Source organism: Gopherus flavomarginatus, chromosome 5 (assembly GCF_025201925.1).
Source record: "Gopherus flavomarginatus isolate rGopFla2 chromosome 5, rGopFla2.mat.asm, whole genome shotgun sequence".
NCBI classification, from domain to species: Eukaryota; Metazoa; Chordata; order Testudines; family Testudinidae; genus Gopherus; species Gopherus flavomarginatus.
The window spans coordinates 89,491,457-89,517,254 of NC_066621.1; the positions used below are offsets into that span (position 1 = coordinate 89,491,457).

General features: G+C 44.4%; 1 protein-coding gene across 26 annotated transcripts in view; it reads left to right on the forward strand.

Moving 5' to 3' along the window:
* Positions 1 to 25,046, forward strand: part of GPHN (gephyrin) — a 596,340-nt gene extending 571,294 nt beyond the window's left edge. For all 26 annotated transcript variants that reach the window (XM_050953500.1, XM_050953497.1, XM_050953498.1 and 23 more), the window contains 6 exons: positions 7,352 to 7,439; positions 9,845 to 9,918; positions 11,400 to 11,464; positions 20,092 to 20,195; positions 22,454 to 22,550; positions 24,111 to 25,046. In XM_050953500.1, coding sequence (XP_050809457.1) covers positions 7,352 to 7,439; positions 9,845 to 9,918; positions 11,400 to 11,464; positions 20,092 to 20,195; positions 22,454 to 22,550; positions 24,111 to 24,244 — 562 coding nt within the window. In that variant the 3' untranslated portion in view covers positions 24,245 to 25,046. The remainder of the gene's footprint in view (positions 1 to 7,351; positions 7,440 to 9,844; positions 9,919 to 11,399; positions 11,465 to 20,091; positions 20,196 to 22,453; positions 22,551 to 24,110) is intronic.
* The last annotated feature ends 752 nt before the right edge of the window (positions 25,047 to 25,798 follow it).

Sequence of the window (25,798 nt, forward strand, 5' to 3'; positions counted from 1 at the left end):
GAGGAGCCAAGCACACGTTCACAGAAATTAGTCAATCTTCTATTGGTTCAAGATTGTTCGATACACCGTATGTGTGTCTCAGGGTGGGGGCACTACTTTATGTTAAAGGAACTCACATGTAAATGCCGTAGATGTAAACTGATTATAAATTAGCTAACTTCAATATTTTGGAAGTTCTGTATGGTTCCTTCTGCTCTGCTGTGTGCAGTCTGTATTACTAAGAAGCTTCACCCCTCCATGCTCCCAATTCACATAGTAGCATCAGAACTAATGTTAGTCATTATCCTCAGATAGCTGATCAACATTTCAAAAATTAAAATTTCAAGGTGTGTGTAAGAAAAAGATTGCTGGTGTATTAGAGACAGAATTAGGAATTGACTTTGTTTTCATTTTTCAATATCTGTCTTAGTTGCATCACATCAGACTCCTCAAATATGGAGAGTCTTTATACCAACACGTTTTCCCACCACCACACTGTTTCCCATGAAAAGTACAGAGAGGCTTAAAATAATGTATGGCAGAATGTGTAAAAGTGTATATCTCATAGAGAATGCAGATATGTGAATGGCTTTATCAGAGTCCTCTAGTGGAGATGAGAAGCAAGTTTCAGACAAAATAAAGTTGAAGGATTTTCTATGCCTATCTATGTCATGTTTTGGTTCCATTGTTGTACAAATTGAATATATTGGACTGGTGATGAACAGGATTACAATATGTAATATTTTAATCAATGGGTTTGCTTTGTGCACCACAGAGGTTCTTCCTACTACAGTGAGTCTCTGGAAAATAATACTGAGATTAAAGAAATGTCATGTTTAAGAAATACTAAAGATCATAAACACAGTAAGTGAATCACTAATTATGAAGCCTGTCATCTGATTTCTTTAGTCTGTCTGCTGAGACTGCCAGCAAGATGGCCAATTAGTGCCTAATGTAGTGGGTATCGTGATGTGGCTATCTATCCATGAGGCACAAAAGTAATTTAGTTAATTTTCTATAGGCTGGACTAGCCATCAGATACTGGTGACTTTTGATTATTACTAACCTAAATTGAATAAAAATGAGAGACCGTAGCCTATTACCCTCCATTGGAGCCATCCAGTCTCCCAGAGAGAATATTCCCACCAGCATGGAGACAAATAAGAGGGGACATGCTAAAAGTATATAATGAATGGTAGAGAGAAGGTAGACCAGGAACATCTATTCTCCCTGTCTTGTGCCACAAGAGCAAGAAGACTTTCAGTGAAATTAAAAGGTGGCAAATCCACAACTGATCAGAGGAAATACTTTTTCAATAACACATAACTAGACTGTGGAACTCATTGCCATAAGAATTTAGCAAGATTCAAACGTGATTGTATATTCATATGGATCTCAAGGGTATCCAGACTCGTAATTTTTCTTCAAGTTATTGTCCCTATGAGGGCTCCGTGCCAGGATGTGCATGTGCCTGTGCATGCCTGATCTGAGACTTTGTCAGCCATGTCCACAGATCCAGCCTGTGCCCAGCACACCCTCATACTCTGATGCAAGGATATACAGGGAGCGGCGGACCTGCACCACCACTCCAGTTCCTTCTCCATCACCTGTGTCTTGAGATGGAGAGTCACAGTGTCAGCTTACTAGCTGACCAAACTTGTTACTCTTCTGTCTTATTTGTATCACCCCTGGGAAGACTACACTTCTTATGTCTCCACACCTAGCTCAGGTCTGCCTACACGCACAACAAGCACAACGTGTCCAAGTAGGTGTCAGTACCTGTGAGGTTCTTTGACTGCCTCAGCAAGTGGAAGGATCCCCTGAAGGTTTGTGTGGAAATTCCATTAGCACGTTCTTCCCCCACAAAGATCATCACCACCACTGCCTCCTTGATTAAATTAAAATGCAGAGCCCCCCGGACCGGTGGCCAGGACCCAGGCAGTGTGAGTGCCACTGCAAATCAGCTCACATGCCACCTTCGGCACGCATGCCATAGGTTGTCTACCCCTGTGCTAGACAACCAGGGCTGCAATGTATTTTATTAATAACAAGGAGGCACAAGATCCCAGGCTTTATATGCAAAGTCCATAAAATTATGGAATTGTTGCATATCCTACTGCATAGAGATCTCAGCGATTTATCTACCAAGGCTACAGAATGCCATAGCAGACTGCCTGAACAGCCATTTCCATCTCTTCATAACACCATTCAATGTGAAGTGCCGGCACGTCTGCTCAAGGAGGCGACATGGTCGCAACTTTCTTGGAGATGCCCTTCTTATGTGTCCGATTGTATGCTTACCCCACACCCCATGCCATTGCTCCTCAAATTCCTGAACAAACTGAAACAAGAAAGATTGACGTGCATTCTTATAGCACCATCATGGCCAAGATTTGTTTGATTCCCAGATCTATGTCACCTATCCCTGAAGCTACCTGTTTGTCTTCCTCTGACAGTGAACCTTCTGACTCAAGGGTTAAGCACCATGACCCACCTCAAACTCTCATCAGTGCACCTCAAAGCCTGGCTCCCTGATGCCTCTCTGGCATAGAACAGACTTGCTCTGCAGAGGTTCAGATAGCTCTGCTGAACAGTAGAAAACCAGCCACAAAGACAACTTACCTTCAGAAATGGAAGTGTTTTCAAGTGTGGTAAGCCCAACGATCCATACCTTCTCTCAAGTCTTTCCTCGCACACATTCAAGATTTCCTGCAAAATTTAAAAACCATGGGTTTATTTCTGAGCTCAGTTAAGGTTCACCTGGCTGCCACTACAGCATTTCACCTCTCTCCGTTAAGGGGTTTTCAGTCTTCGCTCAGACAACCACTGTGAGATTCATTAAGGGTCTATTTAACCTTTTCCTCCCATCAAAAAACCTCCTCCACAATGTGACCTCAAAGAGAAAACTGCCATTTGAACCTATGGGGAGTTGTTCTCTCCTTCATTTTTCTTTTAAATCCTCACAGCCATCACCATGGCCAGAAGAGTTGGGTAGGATACTTTTGGTTGACCCACTATACAGGGTGTTTTATTACAACAAGGTGACATTACATCCCCACCCTCGCTTTCTACCAAAAGTTTCATCATAATTTCACATTAATTAGGACATTTATCTACCAGTGTTTTGACCCAAACCTCACTCCACTAGAGAGAGAAGCCAGTCTCTACACACTGGATGTAAGAAGAGCTCTCACCTTTTACTTGATAGGACTACGCCTTTCAGGGCTTTTCCCAGACTCTTTATTTCCATCATGGAAAGAGCGAAAGGACACCCAGTGTCCACCCTAAGACTGTGAAAATGGGTTTCGAGAGGCATCTTAACCTGTCACAACGCCTCAGATACGCATCCTTCATTTAATTTAGGGTGATTGCCTATTCCACCAGGGCTCGGTCTACCTCTGTGGCCTTATTGAAGACCATATCCATCTTGGACATTTTCAAAGTCCACCACCTAGTCTTCAGTGCACACATTTTCCGAGCACTATGCAAACATGCATGCTTCTAGAGCTGATATGGCCTTTGGTGAGGCTACTCCACAATCTGTACTGAATCTGTCTTTTCAGCATCTGTCTTCATAATTGAGGTACTGCTTGGGAATCTCCTGATGTGGCACACTGATAGGAACAATAACTCAAAGAAAAAGAAGTTACTTAACTTGTTCAGAAACTGGAGTTCTTTGAGATATTTATCCGACAAATGCTCCACTACCTGTCTTCCTTCCCCTCTACTTTTGAGTCATTTTCTATGGACTTCATGGCTGAAAAGGAACTGGAGCAGCAGCAGGTCCACCTATCCCTATATATCCTCTTACAAGGGCACGATGCTATGTAGGGCTCAGGCACAGACTGATGGACACTTCTGACAAAATCTCCAACCAGGAGTGCATGGATGCACGCACATCTTGAAGTGGACCACTCATAGGGACAAAACATGTCAAAGAACTCCAGTTACTGTACAAAGAAAGTAACCTCTCCTTCATGATGATAAATATTCGGGAAAGGATGATATTAAATCTCATGTTTCACGTCTTAAGACAATCTCTGACTATTAGAAATCAGAATGAGATGCAATGTGGGGGCATATTTTCTCACATCTGCCTACTGCAAGGTTTTGTTACTTTCCTCTGAAGCTTCTGGTAGTGGTCACTGTTAGAGACAGAATACTAACCTAGATGGACCATGTGTATAATGAAGTATGGCAATTTCTTAGTTCCACCATGACGACCCACTATTCTTCACAGCCTCCTGGAAATGAGTATTTGCAGATGGGATCTTGTTCTATTATCAGTTTTATCAATGTCTAGGGCATTTTTAGCAGATCTTCGCATGTGAACACATTACCAGAGGAAATCAGAATGAGCTCAGGGATGACCACTTTTAAGCTTAATTAAAAACCTGCCTTTTTTGCGGAAGTCTTCTTACAATGATAATATATGGGGTGCGGGCAAAGAAAGGAGAAAAAGATTCAGATGTTTAACTCAGAAAGATGGCAAGAAGAGGGTCTGTTATGGCCTAAAATTGATGTTAATAGGAATTCTGAATTCAGAGCCTAGATTCTACACAGATAAAGGCTTCATAACTATGACAGACAAATTTCATTAGCTGGTTTGCAAATAACTCAGGCTGAATAATCTTGGTGTGATTTCATAATTAATATTTCAATTAATAAATCAAAACAAAGCACAGCATCCACTAGAGAGCAGTATAGACATTCTGACCAAGACTTTCAAAAACAGGAACCTTAATTTAAACTTCCAATTCCACATTAAAGTACTTAAATATGTGATCTGACTTTCAAAAGTTCTGACAACTCAGCAACTTCCATTAATCTCAGTAAGTGCTGGTGGAAGCTCATCACTTTTGAAATTCAGGCCTCTTATTTAGGCACTTAAATATGGATTTAGGAGACAAACTTTAGGCTCCTATTTTTGAAATCTTGGCCACCATATGAAATTGAAATAGTAAGGGTGGTTTATACTGAGATCAAAATCCTCCACTCCCAATTTTTAAATCACACAGATGCTATTTAACTAAAAGAAAGAGATTTTGTCTTTTTGTGTTTTTTTTTCTTGTCCCAGCTGATTTCTCTTTCCTTACATTCTAATCCCTCTCTCCCTGTTACAGACCTTTATCCTTCTAGCTGACACATTGGAAAATGAGCATGTATCATGTTATTCTTCTTCTACCCCATTGTACCCGAGCACTTAGTTCCACTCCATGAATCTGTCTGCAGGAGTGCAGTGAGTCAGGGGGCAAAAGTTCTTACTTAGAGCTGGGCAGGAATTTTTCGACAAATCAAAAACTGTTCATGAAACCAAGTTAGACAGAAAAACATTTAGTTTTGAGATTTTCAGACAAAATCTGGGGTTTCTTTGGTTCAAAATGACTTTTCATTTAGAAACTTAGACTAATTAGATTGAAAAACGTTTTTTAAACATTGAAAATCAAAATGAAACATTTTGAAATTATCAAAACAAAGTGTTTCAACTGACCCAAAGTTTTGTTGTTTTTGGGTCTTTTATTTTTTAATGCATTAATATTTTCTAGATTTTGACTTTTTGTCTCTTCAATTTGAGAAACATTTCAAAATCTTTAAAATAATTGCAGTTAGAAAAATAATTTTCCACCCAACCCTACTCTCACTGCATTTTCCTAAAGAGAAAATACCACATCACTGAACAACACCTGCATTATGCCACACCAGTTATGGAAGTTTGTGGAAAAGTGCTGGCAGGTCACTCACTCTCTACACATCTGCTATATAAATGATGTCTGTGGACTCTGTCTGGTGTACACTATAGTAGATGGTGTTACTTTTGTATATCTAATGTTGTAGAAAAAATTAATTATACTATAGTGTATTATTTAAGAAAGATTCCCAAATGTGCTGAGGACAATGTGCTGAGGACAAAACAAAGAGATCACTCTCAACTTTTTTAATCTTTATGAATAGATTTATTGCTCATGACAATGGGAGACTAATAGCGTGGACTAGAGCCTGGCAAAGTGTATTCATACACTATGCAAACTTCCCACAAACAATGTTCCAGTGCACCTAAATCCTAACCTGAAGGTCATTTTGCTTTTCTAGTGCCAAGACCCCCTTATGCTGTTCTGCCAGTACACCTCAGTCCTAACCTGTAGTGCCCCCTGTTGCTCTAGTCCTGCACATTTATATACCTCTACCAATGATCCTCATAGACCTCTTGGCTAGAACTGTATCAGATTCCATGGTGTTTGATTAGATCACTTGCTCGTGAGTAAACCTGGCTTATTTACTTAAGAAGGCTGTGCAGTCCTATGAAGGAAAACAGAGAATGGTGTAACACTACTCCAAAAAAAACCAAACGTCATTTTGGGATGTATTAGCAGAAATATTGTAAGTAAGACACAAGAAGTAATTCTTCCGCTCTACTCTGCGCTGATTAGGTCTCAATTGTAGTACTGTGTCCACTTCTGAGTGCCACATTTCAGGAAAGATGTGGACAAATTGTAGAAAGTCCAAAGAAGAGCAACAAAAATGATTAAAGGTCTAGAAAACATGACCTATGAGGGAAGATTGAGAAAATTGGGTTTGTTTAGTCTGGAGAAGAGAAGACTGAGAGGGGCATGATAATAGTTTTCAAATACATAAAAGGTCATCGTAAGAAGGCCGGAGAAAAATTGTTCTCCTTAACCTCACGATAGGACAAGCAGCAATTGTCTTAAATTACAGCAATGGCGATTTAGGTTGCACATTAGGAAAACTTCCTATCAGGGTGGTTAAGCATGGAATAAATTGCCTAGGAAGATTGTAGAATCTCCATCATTGGAGATTTTTAAGAGCAGGTTAGACAAACACCTGTCAGAGATGGTCTAGATAATACTTAGTCCTGCTATGAGTGCAGGGGATGGGACTACATCAGTGGTTCTCAACCAGGGATCCATGTACCCCTGGGGGTATGCAGAGGTCTTCCAGGGAATACATCAACTCATCTAGATATTTGCCTAGTTTTACAACAGGCTACATAAAAAGCAGTAGCAAAGTCAGTATAAACTAAAATTTCATACAGACAAAATGAGAAAGTAAGCAATTTTTCAGTAATAGTGTGCTGTGAAACTTTTGTATTTTTATGTCTGTGTTTGTAAGTAAGTACTTTTTAAGTGAGGTGAAACTTGTGGTATGCAAGACAAATCAGGCTCCTTAAAGGGGTACAGTAGTCTGGAAGGGTTGAGACCCCTGAACTAGATGACCGTTTGAGCTCCCGTTCAGTCCTACGATTCTATGATTACCTCATATTTTGTGTGTGCAAAGATCTATTTATGTTTTACTTTATGCAGTGCCTAAAAATATTTCTCTGGCCATTAATCTCTTTGCTTTGATTTTCTTGCAGCCCAGATGATTTACTGAATGCACTGAATGAAGGTATCAGCCGTGCAGACGTTATCATCACATCAGGAGGCGTGTCCATGGGTGAAAAGGTATAAGCTGAAGCATGGATACTACATTTCAATAAGTATACCAGGCATGAGGTCAGGCGTTCCTGATGGCAACTGCTAATGTATCCATGATTATCACCAGAACATTCCAGGTCCCTGGACCCAGCGCTGGTGGATTAATTAAAAAAATAATTTTAATACTGTCCTTTTTTTATGCTTTTGTTTCAATACTATAGTGGGTGTGTGATATTGCTGGGAAGATTCTAAGTGTTGTTGGAATCAGCCCTTTCCAAAATCTTCTTGTATCTAGTTTTCGTTTAAGGAGTGATCATATAAATGTAGTGTTTGTGAAAGGTGCTGGATTGACAGCATCTGAAGACTGAAGACTTCTTTTTATCCACAGAGTAGCTAAAATGTGGGTAGTAGCAGTGCAAGCTACTCTGCAAGTGAATGTGTAAAACTGACTCCTTCTTACTGAAAGATTTGTTCTCTGAGTGTATCAGAGCTATTACTGCTGACCTTAAAATAGTTTTTGTTGTGTTTTATTCCTCTTACCTCTGCAGAGACAGCACACAGAAAAGACAGTGAGCTGGATGATTTACCTTCTTGTGAATCATCAACAGAATTGTTTGCTAAATTGCAGTTGGTAGTACCTCTGCAAAATCAGTGAAGACAGATGTCACAAAGGGCATAAATGGGCCTGCAGAACCTTTAAAACTTGTGGTGACATATGAGAAGGACAAAACTTAAAATGACTTTTTTATCCCACGTTATGTTTGCAGGAATGGCAGTTAAAATAAACATTTACTTAGGTGTAACAGAGCAGATTTTATATGGAGTCACTGAGAGATGATAAACAGTAAGCTCAATGGTTCCATTTTTAGAGTCAGTTTTCTGAGCAGGTCCTCTCTTCAAAGGTCTAGTATCTTGCATTAAGGGAGAACTAGAAACATTTTGTTGGACCAATAAAAATTACCTTCAGGCTCTGTAAAGTCCTCAGTCACTGGCCCTGGAACTGTGATCAGAAGGAAAGTGTTGATTGATCCATGAATTTTTAGAACAGTGGTGTCATGCAGACACATGGCCACTAGGAACTGAATTGAGACCACTACCTCTTTCCACAAAGGCATCTGAACAGCCTTTGGATGCCTATAATTTTTGGTCACTCTTCATCTAGACTGAATTTGAGACAGCAGCCTAAAGTGAAAGGCTCCATATCTCATTACCAGTTCCTTGAGGTATCCATCCTTTTTCTATTGGACTCTTGGTAGTGTACATTAAATATCTAAAGACATCTTAAGGAGCATTTATATGGCAAAATAAAGACAAGGACTTAATGGAGTCAACAATCAAGAATTTGTGTCATGACAGAAAAAAGGTCACAGCTTTGGACAAAATAGATTTAAGACAAAACGTCAGAAATCTGCCTAGAGACCTCAGGTTCATTGCTTCTAAAGTCTCTCTTTACTGACAATTCTTGCAGGTAATAACCTGATTTAAGATGCATGGAGTCTAGTAGAAATAAACTTATACAGGCTTGTTATTTTCAGTTATGATACACATCTGTTAGCACAGCTATTATCAAGAGAGAGACAGCATAAGGAATTCCGGACTTCTTGAACTAATGGATTGATTGTGTTGATTCAAAATAATTTAACTTGAACTAACGCACAGAAAATGTAGGCTCACTAATTTCCCTCTTACAGAAACTTTAAATAACCTATAGCTGTGAATTATATGCTGTCCCCAAGAAATTACAGAAACTATAGTGACAAGGTGAACGAGGTAATATCTTTTATTGGACCAACTTCGGTTGGTGAGACAAGCTTTAAGCTTGAAAGTTTGTCTCTCTCACCAGCAGAAGTTGGTCCAATAGAAGATACTACCTCACCCACTTTTTCTCTCTGATCTCCTGGGACCAGTGTGGCTACAATAACACTGCAAAGAACTACAGTGACCTCTTGAGAGACTTTGAGGTCTATGGTGCATCCTAGTTCTGAAAGGTATTGGCTGACACTGAATTCCACTAGTAGCTAATTTACAGTCTCGAAAGAAAAGTAGTTTTATTGGATTTGAGTCTTGGCCCTGACTTATAAAGAAAAATGTTTTTGTCTTTGGAATGTATGCACCAGATTTCACAAGCTGGCATTAAAAATTTCCTGTAGTGAATACCTTTGGACACTTTGAAGATGCCAGTACTGCAGTTGACTGTGCAAGGATCCCTATATCCACACTGAGTCAATTGCATGTTCAGAGTCTAAGAGTTATAGCTCCCTTTTCCTCACTCATCTTTCTGCAAGTTACTCCTTTCTAGTATTGGAAATTCCCTACTAGTTTATAACATTTTAAGCAGGGCCGCCATGTACACAACATCTTTGCTGCTGTAAACCACTGTAAACAACTTTGATGTTACTTTAATTTTTTTTTCTTTTTTTTAATGTAAACAGGACTATCTTAAACAGGTGCTGGACATTGACCTTCATGCACAGATTCACTTTGGCAGAGTTTTTATGAAACCAGGGTAAGAAATATTTTTAATTTTATGGCCCTGATTGAGTTTACCTTGTGCCAAATCTGCCAAATCTGTGGTTTTTGTTCTGTTTTGGTAGAGATGCTATTTTAAAACCTAATATAAACCACTGGATAGTTGGATATGGGAAAGAAGTAATATCAACCCTAACTAAATCAGTCCTTACCATTGCTAGTGAATTTAACCAGAATTGAAAGCTTACTGCTGATTAGCAACAGATATTTCTATGTTGGAACTCACAGGAAAAAAATCAACGCATTCAAAAATGTGCAGAGCCCTAAATATGTTGCCAGAGCTCAGACACCAGGTTTGCTATGAAGCAGCTGGGAAATTGACGGACATTCTGGCTGTTGATATGCTCATTAAGCATTTCACTTCACTTCAGAATTCACATCACCCATATTGGTACAACAAGGAGCTTTTAAATAAGAGAAGGGTGGAGTAGGATCTAGGTTGTAATGCTCCTTGTTATCTAAATGTTGCATATAGGAATTCTGAAGTGATGCAGGATGTTTTATGTACTACTTCTGCCTCACCACTACTTCACTGTAGTGCTAGTACTGTGCTCTGTGGAAACCCTGAAAAATGTGGGTCTTCTGGGAGCAGAGAATTCTTTTCTCCAAATCCAAGACTATGGAGTCTTTTCTCAGCTCCTTGTCTCAATAACTATTGAGAGTGGTTTGTTTACACACTAGGTTGTTCAGGATTCTAAATTCTGATTGTGGCTAAATCTGGTGCAGGGCTGGTTGGTTGGCTGGCTAGTTCTTAATAATAAAGAACAGGTATGAAAAACAGAAAATACCTGTTGTAGCAGCAGAACTTTTTCTAAATAGAATGAAGGCATTTGGCAAGTCCTTTACCCTTGGAACATTAAGCAGGTCCCAGGTGGATGACACCTGGAAACTCTGTGTTTTAATAGTATGGGAGTGAGATTGTGTTTGAGTTAGTACGCTAGGGGCTGGATCATTTGAGAGTGGCTGCCCAGAGGCTCAAGGAATTGAGACAAGAGTCAGCAGGAAGAGAGAGAGATCCAGAGTGGGCAGTGGGAGTTGTATGGTTAAGAGTAATCAGTCCTTTATTGCGATTCTATGGGCAACTACAATATGAATAAGTATTAATAATACTAGAACAATTTAGGAGGAAAGGATATTAGCACGAGGTCAGGAAACTGGGAGGAGATTTGGTTACTAGGGAGAAGGATCAGCATTTGAGGAGCAGGTTAAGGTGATTGTTGGGATAGAGGAAGGGATGAGGGCAAGGAGATGAATTTAGTCAGCTTAAATTCTTCAACACAATGTAATGAGGATGATTATGCTCACAGTGCTCTAAGGGTTAAAAAGGCAGTGACAATAAAGGAGAGAAGGAAAATTTCAGATTATGAAAGGAATGGAAGGTAATCTGTACATTATAATAGCACAGCCACGTTAGATACGAGTTCAGTGTATTTATTAAACAACTTTCTTTCCCCCTAGCCTGCCAACAACATTTGCAACTTTGGATATTGATGGTGTACGAAAAATAATCTTTGCACTGCCAGGTAAGATATTTTTGTGATGATTTTTGTTGCTCTCCACAGGTACAGAGATCCATAAAATAAAACCAGGATGCCTCATGAAGGTCAGAGGCCTGGCACTTGCTCTCCTAAGCACAAAACACTTGAGATTTTCCCACCAATTTTTATTCAGGAAAGGGTTTATTTGAGGGTTTGCTAGAGAGTTCTTACCTCTGTCTAATCATGTGATGGAGCACAGGACCTACAGTGGTTCTGTCCAGAGACTTCCTTTGTCTTTTTAAAGAATATAGTGCAGTTGTCCTTTCCTCCTATTTCCCCACCCTCCCAATGGATATTCTCTGCAGGAATGTCTGTGTTAGTCAAATCACAGAATCTGACATACCAGTAATATAGACAAAAACTAGACAGTCCCAGAATGTGTCACAAAAGTGTAGTCTTATTTGTCATTCTCAAGCTGTGACAAGGTGCATGAGGTAATGTCTTTTATTGGACACACTTTGTCTCTCTAATATTTCCTCCTGAGGGCATTCTGCACCAGAAAAATAAAAATCCTGTGCTCAATACTTTAAAATACTGCAAATTTTATTTGTCAAATAAATTTGGAGGCTCCAGCATGGCATTGAGGAGCACAGGCCACCGGCTGCACAGAGGTGAGAGATCACTATGCAGCTCCCTCCCGAGACACAGACTCAACGGTGAGGCCGCAGCCAGCCCTGACACAATGCAAGGACCTGGCCTGCCCCAGAAGCACCCCAGGACCCTGCCCCTCTGTGCCAGGTGCAGGTCGACAGGCTCAGAAAGGCAGGATCCAAGTGTGAAGAGGCTTAGTGTGGGTGATCCACATGTGGGTTGAGAAGGTTCTGTGTGGGTCAGTCTGGGTGCAGGTGGCTCAGTGGGGGATCTGGGTGCGGGGGAGATCTGGATGCACAGGTGCTTGTTGGGGGGGTTTCTGCGTGCAACGGTAATGAGATTCTGCAGGGGGTTCAGGTGAAGGTGGTTGGTGCTCAGCGGGGGGGGCAGGTCTAGGTCTGGGGTAGAACTTGGCTGGGGTGTGTGGGTGTGGGGGGGAGTGGGGCGGGGATCCAGGTACAGCTGGTTGGAGCTCGGTAGCTTGGGGATTCAGGTGCAAGTAGCTTGTTGGGGTAGTCCAGGTGCAAGGGGAGTGAGGCTTATCAGAGGGTCTGGATGCACAGGGGTTGGGTGGATGGGGGAGCAGCTCCCTGTACAGGGATCCGTCCCCCTGCAGCTGAGGAGTGATGGATGCAGGAAGCAGGGGGGGGGAGGAATGTGCAGAGCTTCCTACAGCCAGGGGAGAAATCTGGGTGTGGGTCTGACATGGCCCTGGATGCCATGCATGGGAGGAGGAAGTCCCATCCTCCCCAGTCCAGGGATTGGCAGCTGAGTCTGGCTCAGAGTAGGAGCCACCAGCCGGGTCTTCCCCAGTCCCACCCCTTGCCTCACAGTGATTTACCTCTCTGCCAGCTGCCCTGGGCACCCAAAACACACTGCTGGGGAGGGTCACATGACTGCTCCTGTGGCTTCCCTTTGCTTCCCCATCAGAAAGTCATTTTTCTGCAGGGAAGCAAAGAAATCTGTGGGGGACATAAATTCTGCACATGTGCAGTGGCTCAGAATTCCTCCAGGAGTAAATATCCTGGGACCAACACAGCTACAACAACTTTGCATGCTCAAGCTGTGTGAATCAAAAGAGGGCATTATTGACTCACTTCGCTGTATCTCTTTGAAAACCAAATTGCACAGAATGAGGGCAGGTATACACTAGAAGTGCTACATCAGTGCAGCTGCATGTGCTGACATAGTGTCGGGGTGGACAGTGCTCAGGTCGATATATCTTGCATGGCTGGGGGATATCTTTTTCATACCCCTGAGAGATGTAAGTCACATTGACTTAAGCAGTAGTATAGACCTACCCTCAGTGTTGCATTAGCAGTGTGGACAGGAAGCTGCATATTCTGAAGCTAGGAAGAACTTGCTTTACTCTGTTTACCTTGCATGCGTTTGTGACCACAAAAGAACTGCACTTCTTCATGAGATAGTAATTTTTTTTTTTAGATATGTGCTTAGGGTTTCTTTCTCTCCTGTATTGATTGTTTTCAGGAGAGAGATGAGAAGAGCATTTACCTGATTGTATAATGTATATTATTAGAGTTGTCACCAAGGACAGCCCAGGTGTTGGCAAGAAGTGTTGTTTGTAAAAAGTAGGTGGCACTCTTCTCTCTGTCAATACTAAATCTCAGCAGCTGGTGCTAGTCCCTCTGAATTAGTACTAAAACAATTTGCTGGCATGATGTTCGGGGGCATTATACTGCCAAAAACCAATTTCCCAATGAATACCTAAAGAATCTGAGCATGTGCAGTCATTAAAGATCCCATGACACTTTTTACAAGAGTACAGGTATTATTCTAATGTCTAGTCTAAACTATAATCTGATAAATTACATTCTTCTTCGAGTGATTGCTCAGGTGTATTCCACAGTAGGTGTGCGTGTTCGCCACGTGCACCAGTGCCGGAAGTTTTTCTCTTAGCAGTACCCGTAGTGGGGGAGCACCGCAGCGACCCATAGAGTGGTGTCTCTATATCCCGCTATAAGGGGAGCTGCACACTCCCCCCACCCTCAGTTCCTTCTTGCCGCCAGTGAAGGTAGTCGGAACTTTGTGCTCCAGCTCTACTGTAGCGCTTCTAGCCTTAGTAGTACAACTCTTCTTCATAGATTGCTTTTCTAGTTAGTTGCCTGGCTCGGGGCATGCCCCGTGCCCCAGGCTTCAAGTCATGCGACTCCTGTTGCAGTTCTATGCCCAGGAGCATCCCACACTCTCAGTGTCTTCACTGTCTGGGCAAGACCCACATAAGTGAGCATTGTAAAATCTGCAGATCGTTCAAGCCTCAAATGAAGCGTGAAAGAGATATCCAACTCCAGGCCCTGCTAATGGAGTCGGCATTGGCACTGGCACGCCAACCCGACTCAGTGCTGGGCACTGCATCATTGGTGCAGAGGAAGGCTCCATCCACCAGTCAGCACCGCTCCCCCACCAAGAAGCAAGGGAAGGCTCAGTGGCACCAAGAGAAGGACAGGAGTGAGGCCGGACTCGAGTTGGGCAGCCCACGATCCCCCTCAGGAACCAGACCTTCGACTCGCGCTGAGCGGAGTAGTCCGGTCCTGTCCACATGTGCCTCTCCTGCAGTGAGAATGCCGTCGACGCTGGAGGCGGCACAGGCAGCACATGACATCCTTGCCCTTCCGGTGCCGGGTGCGCCGCCTGAGAGGAGCCCCTGGTCCCGAGGGAAGCCACCACTGGGAGCTCATCAACCCTTCCCGATCCGGCATAGCCCCCGCTCCGAGAACAAGATAACTACCTGTTCCAAGGGGCCCATCCCGGAGCCCACGCCAGACTTCCACTCTGTTGGCCGATTCTCCTGAGAGGGAGTCTCAAGGGTCCTCCACTACCCACAGAGGTCGCAGGTACCGAGACAGGAGGTGTCGACGCTCCTCTTCCCACCAAAGTTATAGGAGCAGGTCTTGACGCCATTGGCACCGACGCACAGATTTGAGTGTTCGCTCCGACAGACGTCATGCTCGGAACGCCCCTTGACTGACATCGGCACCCAGGCGTCATAGCCATGGTCGCTGGAGGGAGTCTAGAATCAGCACTTCTGACAGGTACACATCATCATCATCAAAGTCTAAATCTCGAGGTCGGCACTGACATGGCCGTGGACGCTCCTGACACTCGTACAGCACCGTGCGTTCCTCAGTGACTTCGGCACCCAATCGCCCATCCCCAGGCCGCGCCGCCCCCCACGATCAAGTGGCTCCGCTCGGTCCCCAAGCAGGTCAGTGGCAAGGGGCACCTTGGCAAGGGCAGTGGTGTCAGTGAGCACTGTGGCCCCAATTACCTGCACCGGCGAGACTCTGTTCAGTGGCAGGGGCATCACAGGTGCACTCTACGTCCCCACCCCAGCACCGGGAAAAGTCAACCGGTACCGAACCAGCGGCACCGCACCTGGGCTTGGACTTGGGGGTTGAATCACTGGTACCACACGACGCCCTGGGGGCAGAACCGGTCCCCTCTCTGGCACCGGAGGAATCCATAGCAGCGCCACCACCCGCCCTACAGGAAGATTTTAAGGCTCACCAAGAGCTCCTTAAGTAGGTGGCCTTGAATCTCCAGCTTCAGGTTGAGGAGATGGAGGAGCGGTCGGACACCTGTTCAATATGTTGTCCTCCTCGGCAGCGGGCCGTGTGGCCCTACCTTTCCACGAGGTGGCCAACATATCGACTTTGCTTTGGTGAACCCCGGCCTCCTTGACACCTATTTCTAAAAAGGCAGAGAGAAAGTATTTTGTGCCAGCAAAGGGGCACGAATGCTTGTACTCTCACCCGGCACCCAATTCTCTGGTGGTGGAGTCTGTAAACCACCGAGTGAGGCATGGTCAACCCGCGCCCATCCCCTAAAGATAAAGACGCCAGGAAACTGGATACCTTCGGCAGGAAGGTTTATTCATCGGCAAGCTTCCAGCTCAGGGTGGCAAATCACAAAGTCCTACGGAGCCGGTACGATTTTAACTTATGGGGGTCCCTGCCAAAGTTTGAACCTCTTCTCCAGGAAAGGGGCAAGAGGGAGTTCAGAGCCTTGGTTGACGAAGAAGCGGCGGCGGCGAAAGCGGCTCTTCAAGCGACTTCGGACACAGCGGATACAGCAGCCAGTTTGATGGCCTCGGCCATTTCCATGCACAGGGCATCATGGCTCTCACTGTCGGGGCTGTCCGCGGAGTCCCAGCCCCTCATGCAGGACCTGCCCTTCAACAGGAAGGCCCTGTTTGGGGATCAAACAGACATCCGTCTGCATGGGATGAAAGACTCCCGCACCACTCTGCAAACTTTGGGCCTATATGTCCCACCAGCAAAGGACAAAGCCAGACCACAGACCTCGGCTCCTCCAGCTGGAGGCAGATATGAGCCCCTCCCTAAGAGGCTGAGGGAGCAGAAACGCAGGTCCCAGTGCCAGTCCCACTCGGCCCGGCATCCTGGCCCCTCAAAGGGCGAGAGGCAGGAGAAGAGGCGCTTTTGACTCTTTGCGGGGGGCCACTGGGCCTGTTGCCAGGGAAGCCCCCCAGTTAATAAAGTTTGTGTTCTGCAACCGTTTATCTGCCTTCCGAGTGCAATGGTCCCGTATAACGTCGGACCAGTGGGTCCTCAGCACCATTTCCAAGGGCTACATTTTGCAGTTTGCTTCGCCCCCCACATCATCCCCCACCCCTGGAGGTCCCCAAGAGGTGACGCACCTCCTCACCCTGGGCGCGGTTGAGAAGGTACCTCGGGAATTCCAGGGAAGAGGGTTTTACTTCTGGTATTTCCTGATTCCGAAGGCAAAGGGCGGGCTCAGGCCCATCCTCAACCTGCGGAACCTCAACCAATTTATGGTCCATTAAAAGTTCCGTATGGTTTCCCTGGCCTCTATTGTTCCATCCCTAGACCCGGGGGATTGGTTAGCAGCCCTGGACCTCCAGGATGCATATTTCGAGGGTCATAGGTGCTTCCTCCGCTTCCGGGTAGGGTAGGACCACTACCAGTATACGGTCCTTTCCTTTGGCCTCTCCATGGCCCCCAGAGTTTTTACCAAATGCATGACGGTAGTGGCAGCCCACCTCAGGAGGAACGAGCTGCAAATTTTCCCTTATCTGGACGATTGGCTCCTCAAGGGCAAGTCTCGGTCCCAGGTGCAGGCCCAGATGGAATTTCTGCTGGCCACTTGTGAGAGTCTAGGCCTAGTGGTGAAAGAGGACAAGTCCACGTTAGGGCCGGTTCAGCGCATATACTTCATAGGGGTGCTGTTAGACTCGGTGGTGGCCATGACCTCTCTCCCCCCGGACAGGTTCGAGACACTCAAAAGTCTTATAGCTTCAGTGATGACAGCAAGGGTGTGCCTTCAAATCTTAGGCCACATGGCAGCATACACCTCCGTGGTGCAACATGTCAGGCTCAGAATGAGGCCCCTCCAACTCTGGCTGGCCTAACAACATTCCCAGGCCAGGGACGACCTGGACAAGGTGGTCACGTTACCTCCCAACATAGTGGCCGACCTGCAGCTGTGTTCCCCCCCGAGCAACATGTTACAAGGGATTCCCTTCCGAGAGACCCCTCCCTCACTAGATCTGGTGTCGGACGCCTCAGACCTGGGGTGGGGAGCCCATATGGGGAGCTTCCAAACTCAGGGCAGATGGTCAACCTCGGAATTATCCCTGCACGTAAACGTCAGGGAATTCAGGACGGTACACCTGGTGTGCATAGCTTTCAGCCCACACCTACGGGGAAAGATGGTCAGAGTCCTCACGGACAATACGGCCGCAATGTATTACATCAACAGGCAAGGGGGCACGTGCTCCTCGACCTTGTGCCAGGAAGCCCTGGACCTATGGGAATTCTGCATAGCGCACGATATCTCTCTGAGGGCTTTTCACCTACCCAGCTCTCGCAGTACTCAAGCCGATCACCTCAGCAGGGTTTTCTCCCGCCAATACAAGTGGTCACTCCACTAGGAGGTCGCCCAGCAACTCTTCCAAGAGTGGGGAGCTCCCCAGGTAGATCTCTTTGCTACCGCCCAGAATCATCTCTGCCCGCAGTTCTGCTCCTGGGCAGGGGGCGATCTCAGATGCGTTCCTGATTCGGTGGTCGGGCCACCTGTACTAGGCCTTTCTGCCATTTCCCCTGATAGGCAAGGTCTTACAGAAAGTGAAGGCAGACAAGTCGAGTGTTATCCTCATAGCCCCAGATTGGGCCCGACAATATTGGTACGGAACCCTTCTGCAGCTTCTAGCTGCTCTCCTGCGCAGGCTGCTGCTTTGGCCAGATCTCCTCTCCCAGGAGGAGGGATGCCTCCTCCATCCCAGCCTGGCCACTCTTCATCTGACAACGTGACTACTTCATGGTTAGATGAGGAGGAAGGGAGGTGTTCGGAGGATGTCAGGCAAGTTCTGCTGGAAAGCAGAAAGCTGTCCACACGATGGACCTACCTGGCCAAATGGTCTAGGTTTTCTAGGTGGGCGAGAGAAAGGGCTACTTCCCCATCATCCGCATCGCTCCAACTCATTCTCAATTACCTCCTGTCTCCTAGAACCCAGGGGCTAGCTCCCGTCTCGGTCAGGGTACACTTAGTGGCCATTTCAGCTTTCCACCCTCCAGTGCATGGTCACTCGGTATTTTCCCATCACCTGACATCCCATTTTTTTAAAGGACTGGATCGGGCATTCCCTTGCGCCAGGCCCCTCGGTCCCACTATGGGACCTGAACCTAGTGCTCTCCCGCCTCATGGGTCCCCCTTCTGAACCCTTGGCCATGTGTTCCTAGTCCCACTTATCATGGAAGGTAGTGTTCCTGGTGGTGATCACCTCAGACCGCCGTGTCTTGGAGCTTAGGGCCCTAACCTCGGAACCCCCATATACGGTCTTCCACAGGGATAAGGTCCAGCTTTGCCCACACCCTGCTTTTCTGCTGAAGGTGGTCTCGATTTTTCATATGGATCAGGACATTTTCCTTCCGATACTCTGTCCCAAGCCCCATTCCTCTGATGAGGAACAACACCTACACATGCTAGATGTGCATAGGGCACGGGCCTTTTACCTAGACCAAACCAGGCCATTCCGGAAATCCCTGCAACTTTTTGTTGCATCAGCTGAACGCATGAGGGGGCAACCAGTTTCTACCCAGTGAATTTCCTGCTGGATCATCTCGTGCATACGCACGTGTTACGACCTGGCAGGGATTCCCCCGCCACCTATCGTGAAGGCGCATTCTACGAGAGCTCAGGCCTCGTCGGCCACCTATGTAACTCACATCCCTATTCAGGACATTTGTAGAGCTGCCACCTGGTCCTCTGTCCACACCTTTTCATCGCACTATGCGATCGTCTCCCAAACACAAGATGACGCCGGGTTTGGTAGGGCGGTACTCCATCCCGGAAACCCTTAAACTCCTACCTACCTCCATCAGATATAGCTTGGAGTCACCTACTGTGGAATACACATGAGCAATCACTCGAAGAAGAAAGGACAGTTACCTGTTCTGTAACTGGTGTTCTTCTTGATGTGTTGCTCAGGTGTATTCCACATCCCGCTCTCCTTCCCCTCTGTTGGAGTTGTCTGGCAAGAAGGAACTGAGGATAGGGGGAGTGTACAGCTCCCTTTATAGCACGATATAGAGGCGCCACTCTAGGGGTTGCAGGGGTGCTTCCCCACTACGGGTACTACTAAGGGAAAAATTTCCGGCACCAGTGCACATGACGAGCACACACACCTACTGTGGAATACACCTGAGCAACACATCTCAAAGAATGCCAGTTACAGAACAGGTAACTGTCCTTTCTGTGGCCCTAAATTTCCCTTTCAATTTCAGTTGAATACAATATTCTGCTTCACCTCTTGTCCTAAACTCCTGAGTAGCATAGCTGTGTACTGCTTAACAACTGCCATATGCCACTCAAGATTTAAGTGACGTTTTTTCCTGTGTATATAGTGTGAAAAGCTCTTTGGAATCCTTTAAGATGAAAGTTGCTATGGAAATGTGAGATTTTTCATCATTTCACATCTTAACTCAGAATTACTCACATGTGAACTATTGTGTTTTGCTCTCCAGGAAATCCTGTATCAGCTGTTGTCACCTGCAATCTCTTTGTTGTCCCAGCATTGAGGAAAATGCAAGGCATCCTGGATCCTCGGCCCACCATTATCAAAGCCAGGGTAAGGACTTTCAAATATAGGATATTTGAAAAATATATTTGAGATCCTGCTGTCTGACAGGCTCAGTGAACCGTGTTCCCCTCACCACAACCACCACCCATACTCTGTCTAACTTTGGATATCTCAGCACTAGAGATATGATGATAAATTGAAGGGAATTCACAGCAGAGAATAGATCAGATGACTACAAGAGAATGATTTGGAAAGATTTCAAAAAGCTAAATATAGATTGGATTTGATTAAACAAAAACTAAAGGTCATAAGACAATTGCCTGAAAAGATGTAATGGGTGCTTACACTGAGAAGGGACAGGAATAGTTTAGGGTTGGCTTAGAGGTTGCTATTGGAGGCCCTTTCTCCAGTCTCCTCCCCAACCCCAGAGCTGAGTGTAAAATTTCCACCATGCCTCTTCCAAGCTACTGTCAGCCCAGGGAAAGAGGAGACTGGATCAAGGAATCAGTAATTCCCAGTTTCCTGCATAACAGTCCAGAGAGTCCTGTTAGGCCTATCAAACCAGCCCATCCACATACTTGCAAATTTGCTCCTTTAACATCATTCCTAGCTTCATTTAATGATCATTTTAGCTCCTGAAATCACTGCAAGATGGATCTGTTTTTCACTTACACATTGCTGCATCTCTGTTTCATTTTTCCCAGACCCTTTACTTTGAATATGGGGTGGTAATAGTCTCATTCATGCATGTTCCTGACAGTGCAGGTTGCAACTCACTGAGCAAAGGAGGCCATTTAACACTTATGCATTTCATAAGCAGCTGGCTTTCCCTCTAGCTCATTCCTCCAGCCATTTTCTGGATTTGGAAGGGGGCTAAACTCTTCCAGGCTGGAATCTTCTGTAGGTGCTGTGTAATTGTAGAACATGGCAGTGTTTTTATGAAGTATTGCCATTTCATTGAATGTACCAGCTGTGCATAGAGCACCACTGAAGATATACATGGTCCATTAAGCAATACTGAAGCAAGTCGAAAAGTACTGCATTTATATCTAATCCAAGAAGGATAAGAAAAGCAATCCTAGCTGGTGTTTCAAGCTGACACCCATAAGCTTGCAGTTGACATAATGTACTAAAATGTTTAAAGGTCATTGATATCAAGAAATGTTCTGCTGAGTCATATTGATGTTACATTTGAAAGAACTGACTATCCAAAGCCCAGAACTATGATGGTGGGATGGGGTGAGGATGGACTTTTTTTACCAGAATTTTGAGTACACATAGGATCTAGGAAGGTCAGAGACATAGTATGAGAGCATAAGAAAGGCAGTGCCTGAAAGAGTAGCTCAGACAATTGCAGGAAGAACACGTGGACTGAAATGATGAAAAGAAAAAGGGGAAAAGCAAAGGGGATTTCTGTTTAGCTTTTCTGAGCTGTTCAGTTTGTGTAGAAGGATTACCTAGAGATGCAGGAAACATATAGTCAGCCCAACTTACTTAACCTATCAGAATCCTCTCTATTCACATCAGAATGTTGAATGAAAATAGGAAGGTTTTGAGGTAGTGTCTATAAAATCACTGTTATGTCCACGTTTCTCTCCTCTTAATGATGTCTGTTTCAAATTTGCTCAGTTTAGAAAAAATCTATGGACTTGTAAACTGTCAGTGCTGCAAACACTACCTGCGATCTCAACAGCAAGCTCTATTCTTTCTGCCTCTTAACCAGTCATGCCACTCTGTCCAGGGATCCTATCAGATCTCACAAGGATTGGGCTGTAGGAAGTGCTGATGGTGATTAACTAGATGCCACTCTTCCATCTGAGTCAATACCCAACCAATACTACAGAGTGTCATTAGTGGGAGCTGCGCTGTTTGAAGCACCATCTTTCGAATGAGATGTAAGCCTGAGTTCCTGACCACTTGACTTGCCCATGGAATTTTTGACAGTAGTAGGGAATATTAGCTCTTGGGTTTATCCAGTTGAGATAATTACTTCCTGCCAATCTTAATTCTCCCTACAATTTCAATTGCATAAATTACTCTACAGTCCTAGTCCTAAACAGTTATACAATGCTGCTCTGCAGTTAAAAAATCTTGTGTTCCATCCCAGAGGTGGATAGGTACTTGAGATAAAAAGTATTAGCTGTGTGAGTGTGAGTTTACCCAACCTTCACCAGTAGTAAATATTCTACAGTCAGAACTGAGCTGACAATCCTGTTGCCAATGACTAAGGCAGAATAAAGTCTTGCTTGTTGAATGACATGTGAATGAAAGCCTGTATCTTCTTTCTCTCTTTGCTTCTCCTGCAGTTATCATGTGATGTAAAATTGGATCCTCGCCCAGAATACCATCGGTGCATACTGACTTGGCATCACCAAGAACCACTGCCTTGGGCACAGAGTACAGGTTAGCCACTTACATAGACTGACACACCCACAAACAGGCTCCCAAACATCCACTATACAAACAATTAAACACATATTTACACATTTATGCCTGTAACTGCACGTTTGCCAACATACATATGCACACACACACACCTGCACATACTTACATCCAAATTCACTGATGTTGTAGAACACAGACTTGCTAGCCTACACTAATTATTACACAATTGCTTGCCTTCGTGCTCCCTGACACACATTTATTTGCTTATATACAGCCTGCCTATTTACACGTTCTTTTGCATAAACATTCACTCATACTTGTTTGTGCTCGCTCATAGACATGCACTTCCTCACATGCTCACTTCCACACTCATGCATTTACTAAATAAAAGTTGGGGCATGGATGGGAGCTGGGTGATTTAATTTAATGCCAAATAAATAGAGATGTTGCTAGCTGAATGGGAGAAATATTCAGTAGAGATAGCTGAGGGTAGTATCTGTTCTCTCAATCAAGAGGATGTAGCCACTTTTTACACAAGATTTGCAATCTGGGGTGCTGTTCGATCCTCAGCTGCTCCTAGATTTCTAGGTTGAAGCAGTACTTGAGTAGTTTTTCCATCAGCATGTGGCTAGTAGGTTGACCTTGCCTCTCTCTCAGATGGATGTAGATCATGCTGCAGCTACTTGTGCTTTTGTCACCTTCAGATTGGTTTAAAACAATACATCCTACATGAAGCTTTCCTTGGAGACTACCTGGAGACATGTTAGTACTGATTGTCTCTCACTGCTTACATAGGTAGATTTCACACATGGAGCTCTACACCTTTGATTCCAAAGTCTGAACAGGCACTTTTACAGGTGCAATTCAAGATGCTGATTTTTATCTGTAAAGCTTTACATCGTTTAGTTCCTGGTTATTTTATGCACTACCTCTTCTCTCATGTTCCATGCAGACAGTTGATACCAACTGGAATGCTCTCTCACTGTCAGTCCCTAGGTTTGAACACCAAGAACCAAAAGGCAGGGTATTCTCTGTCAGGATATTTGCCACTGTATTTTGCTTCACAGTTGGTCCAGCAGAGCTGAAATTATTCACTTTCACAACATATTGCAAGTCTGAGGGTGTCAAATGGGAGTGGGAGTTCAGAGTTCTTATGAGTGGATGAATTATGTAGATTGTGCTAGGTTTTTAGTTATTGTACGAAATGGATTAGACACACATGCATTGTAAGATAACTATGGTGTCAGTGGAAACTGGAGAGAAGGCAATCTGAAAATAGGAAGATTTGAGAACATCGATGGAAAGGTGGGGTAGTAAGAGGAAGAAATGTGGGAGCTTGGATAGCAAGGAGGACAAGTGAGTGAATGGAAGTTTGGAGAACCTGGAAAAAGTAGGCTGCCAAATTCTCTCTGCTGGGTACTCTGTAGGTATTTGCCATGTGTCCGTTAAGTATCCAGACCTCATGCTCCATGACTAAATTAGCTCCATGATTCTCCTCCTAAGAATAGCCTTTTTTCCATCTTCATGCATTGTGGTAGTAGTACTGTTAACCACAGTCTTTCTCTCATTCTGCTCTAGGAAATCAGATGAGCAGTCGTCTGATGAGTATGCGTAGTGCCAATGGACTGTTGATGCTACCTCCAAAGACAGAACAGTATGTGGAGCTTCACAAGGGCGAGGTGGTGGATGTCATGGTCATCGGAAGGCTATGATGTCACCAGCAAGAGTGAAGCTTTGATGCATGTCCACATATCATTGACTGTATCCTGTAATATGCAACGGCACAGCTAGTTTTTCTGAACTGGATAAAAGCTGATCAGTATAGTCAACATCTTGAACTATATTTCAAATGGAATTTAAATAAATACCTTTTAAAAAAAACTTTAAAAAAACAAATCTTAACAAAGAAATTTATTCTGATTATATCAAAGCAACTTTTTCCTTTCTTGCAATTGCTTTGTGTGTTCAATGCTAGTTCTGATAGCAGTAGCTTTTAGTAGACAGCAGTAGGTGCCTGCAGAACTTGTGTTTTTTCTCATCTTTAAGATACAACTACTTATGCTCTTAAAACAAGGCTGTCTGCTTATTTATACTAGCGTAGACAACACTTGGATTTCCCTTATTAGTATGCTTCATAACTGCTTCACAGAGAGCTTCTGCTTGTTCTTTATCTTGTATCTCGTGTTGATGTGCACAGTGCCAAAAGCAGAGTGGCTGCACTGGGAACCCGATCAAGCCCCGAGGTTTCCCCCCTCGCTGCGCGTTCAGGGATATCTCTCGGCCCAGCAGCCACCCGGCTCAGTACTCTTGGGCAGTAACTGGATACCTTTTATTTGAACAAACAAAAAAAATTGCTTCCTTAAGTGCTGACAGCCTTTTTAACCAATACATTTAAAGATGTACAGAACTAAAACCTAAAAAAAAAAATCAAAGACTGATCTTGTACAGATATTAATGTTACCAGCATTCATGTGGAAATCAAAGGAGCGAAGAAATAAAACTAATGTTAAACAACTCTGTACCATAACATTTTCTGTAATGATATTGAAACTTAAATGAATAAAAAAAATTCCTTGATCATTATTTAAAATTTCACTGTTTTAGCCTTGTTGTTTGAAAATAGGGAATAATGTTTCTTTCAGTTTTGCGGGGGAATGGCTGGGATAAAAGGAATTGTCCAGGATGATATAATGAGTGAACTGAAATTAGACCAAAAGGAAATGTAGACTGTTCTAAATACACCTCTAGCCCGATATAATGCGATCCTCAGAAGCCAAAAAATCTTACCGCGTTATAGGTGAAACCATGTTATATTGAACTTGCTTTGATCCACCGGAGTGCGCAGCCGCCCCCCCACCCTCGAGCACTGCTTTACCGCATTTCATCCGAATTCGTGTTATATCGGGTCGCGTTATATTGAGGTAGCGGTATATAAGATCTGTGGAATAGTCTCCCAGTTGAAGAGGTGGAAGAACTCATGACTGGGTAATTTAAAACTAAACTAGAAAAGAATATGCTGTGCTTTCGTCGAATTGCATGACAATTCTGCACTAACCCCAGAGATGTACTAGAGGTGGCCTAGTACTATAGGTCCTTTCTCTCCTCTTCATGAATCTTTGATTAATACCTTGTCAATTCACAACTTGCCCAAATTATGTGCTCTGGGGTTCCATGTATAGCTACAGAGTCCATAAATTACATCCCTTTAGAACAGTGGTTCCAAAACGAGGGTTCATGAACCCCTGGGGTTTGCGAAATGTTACAGG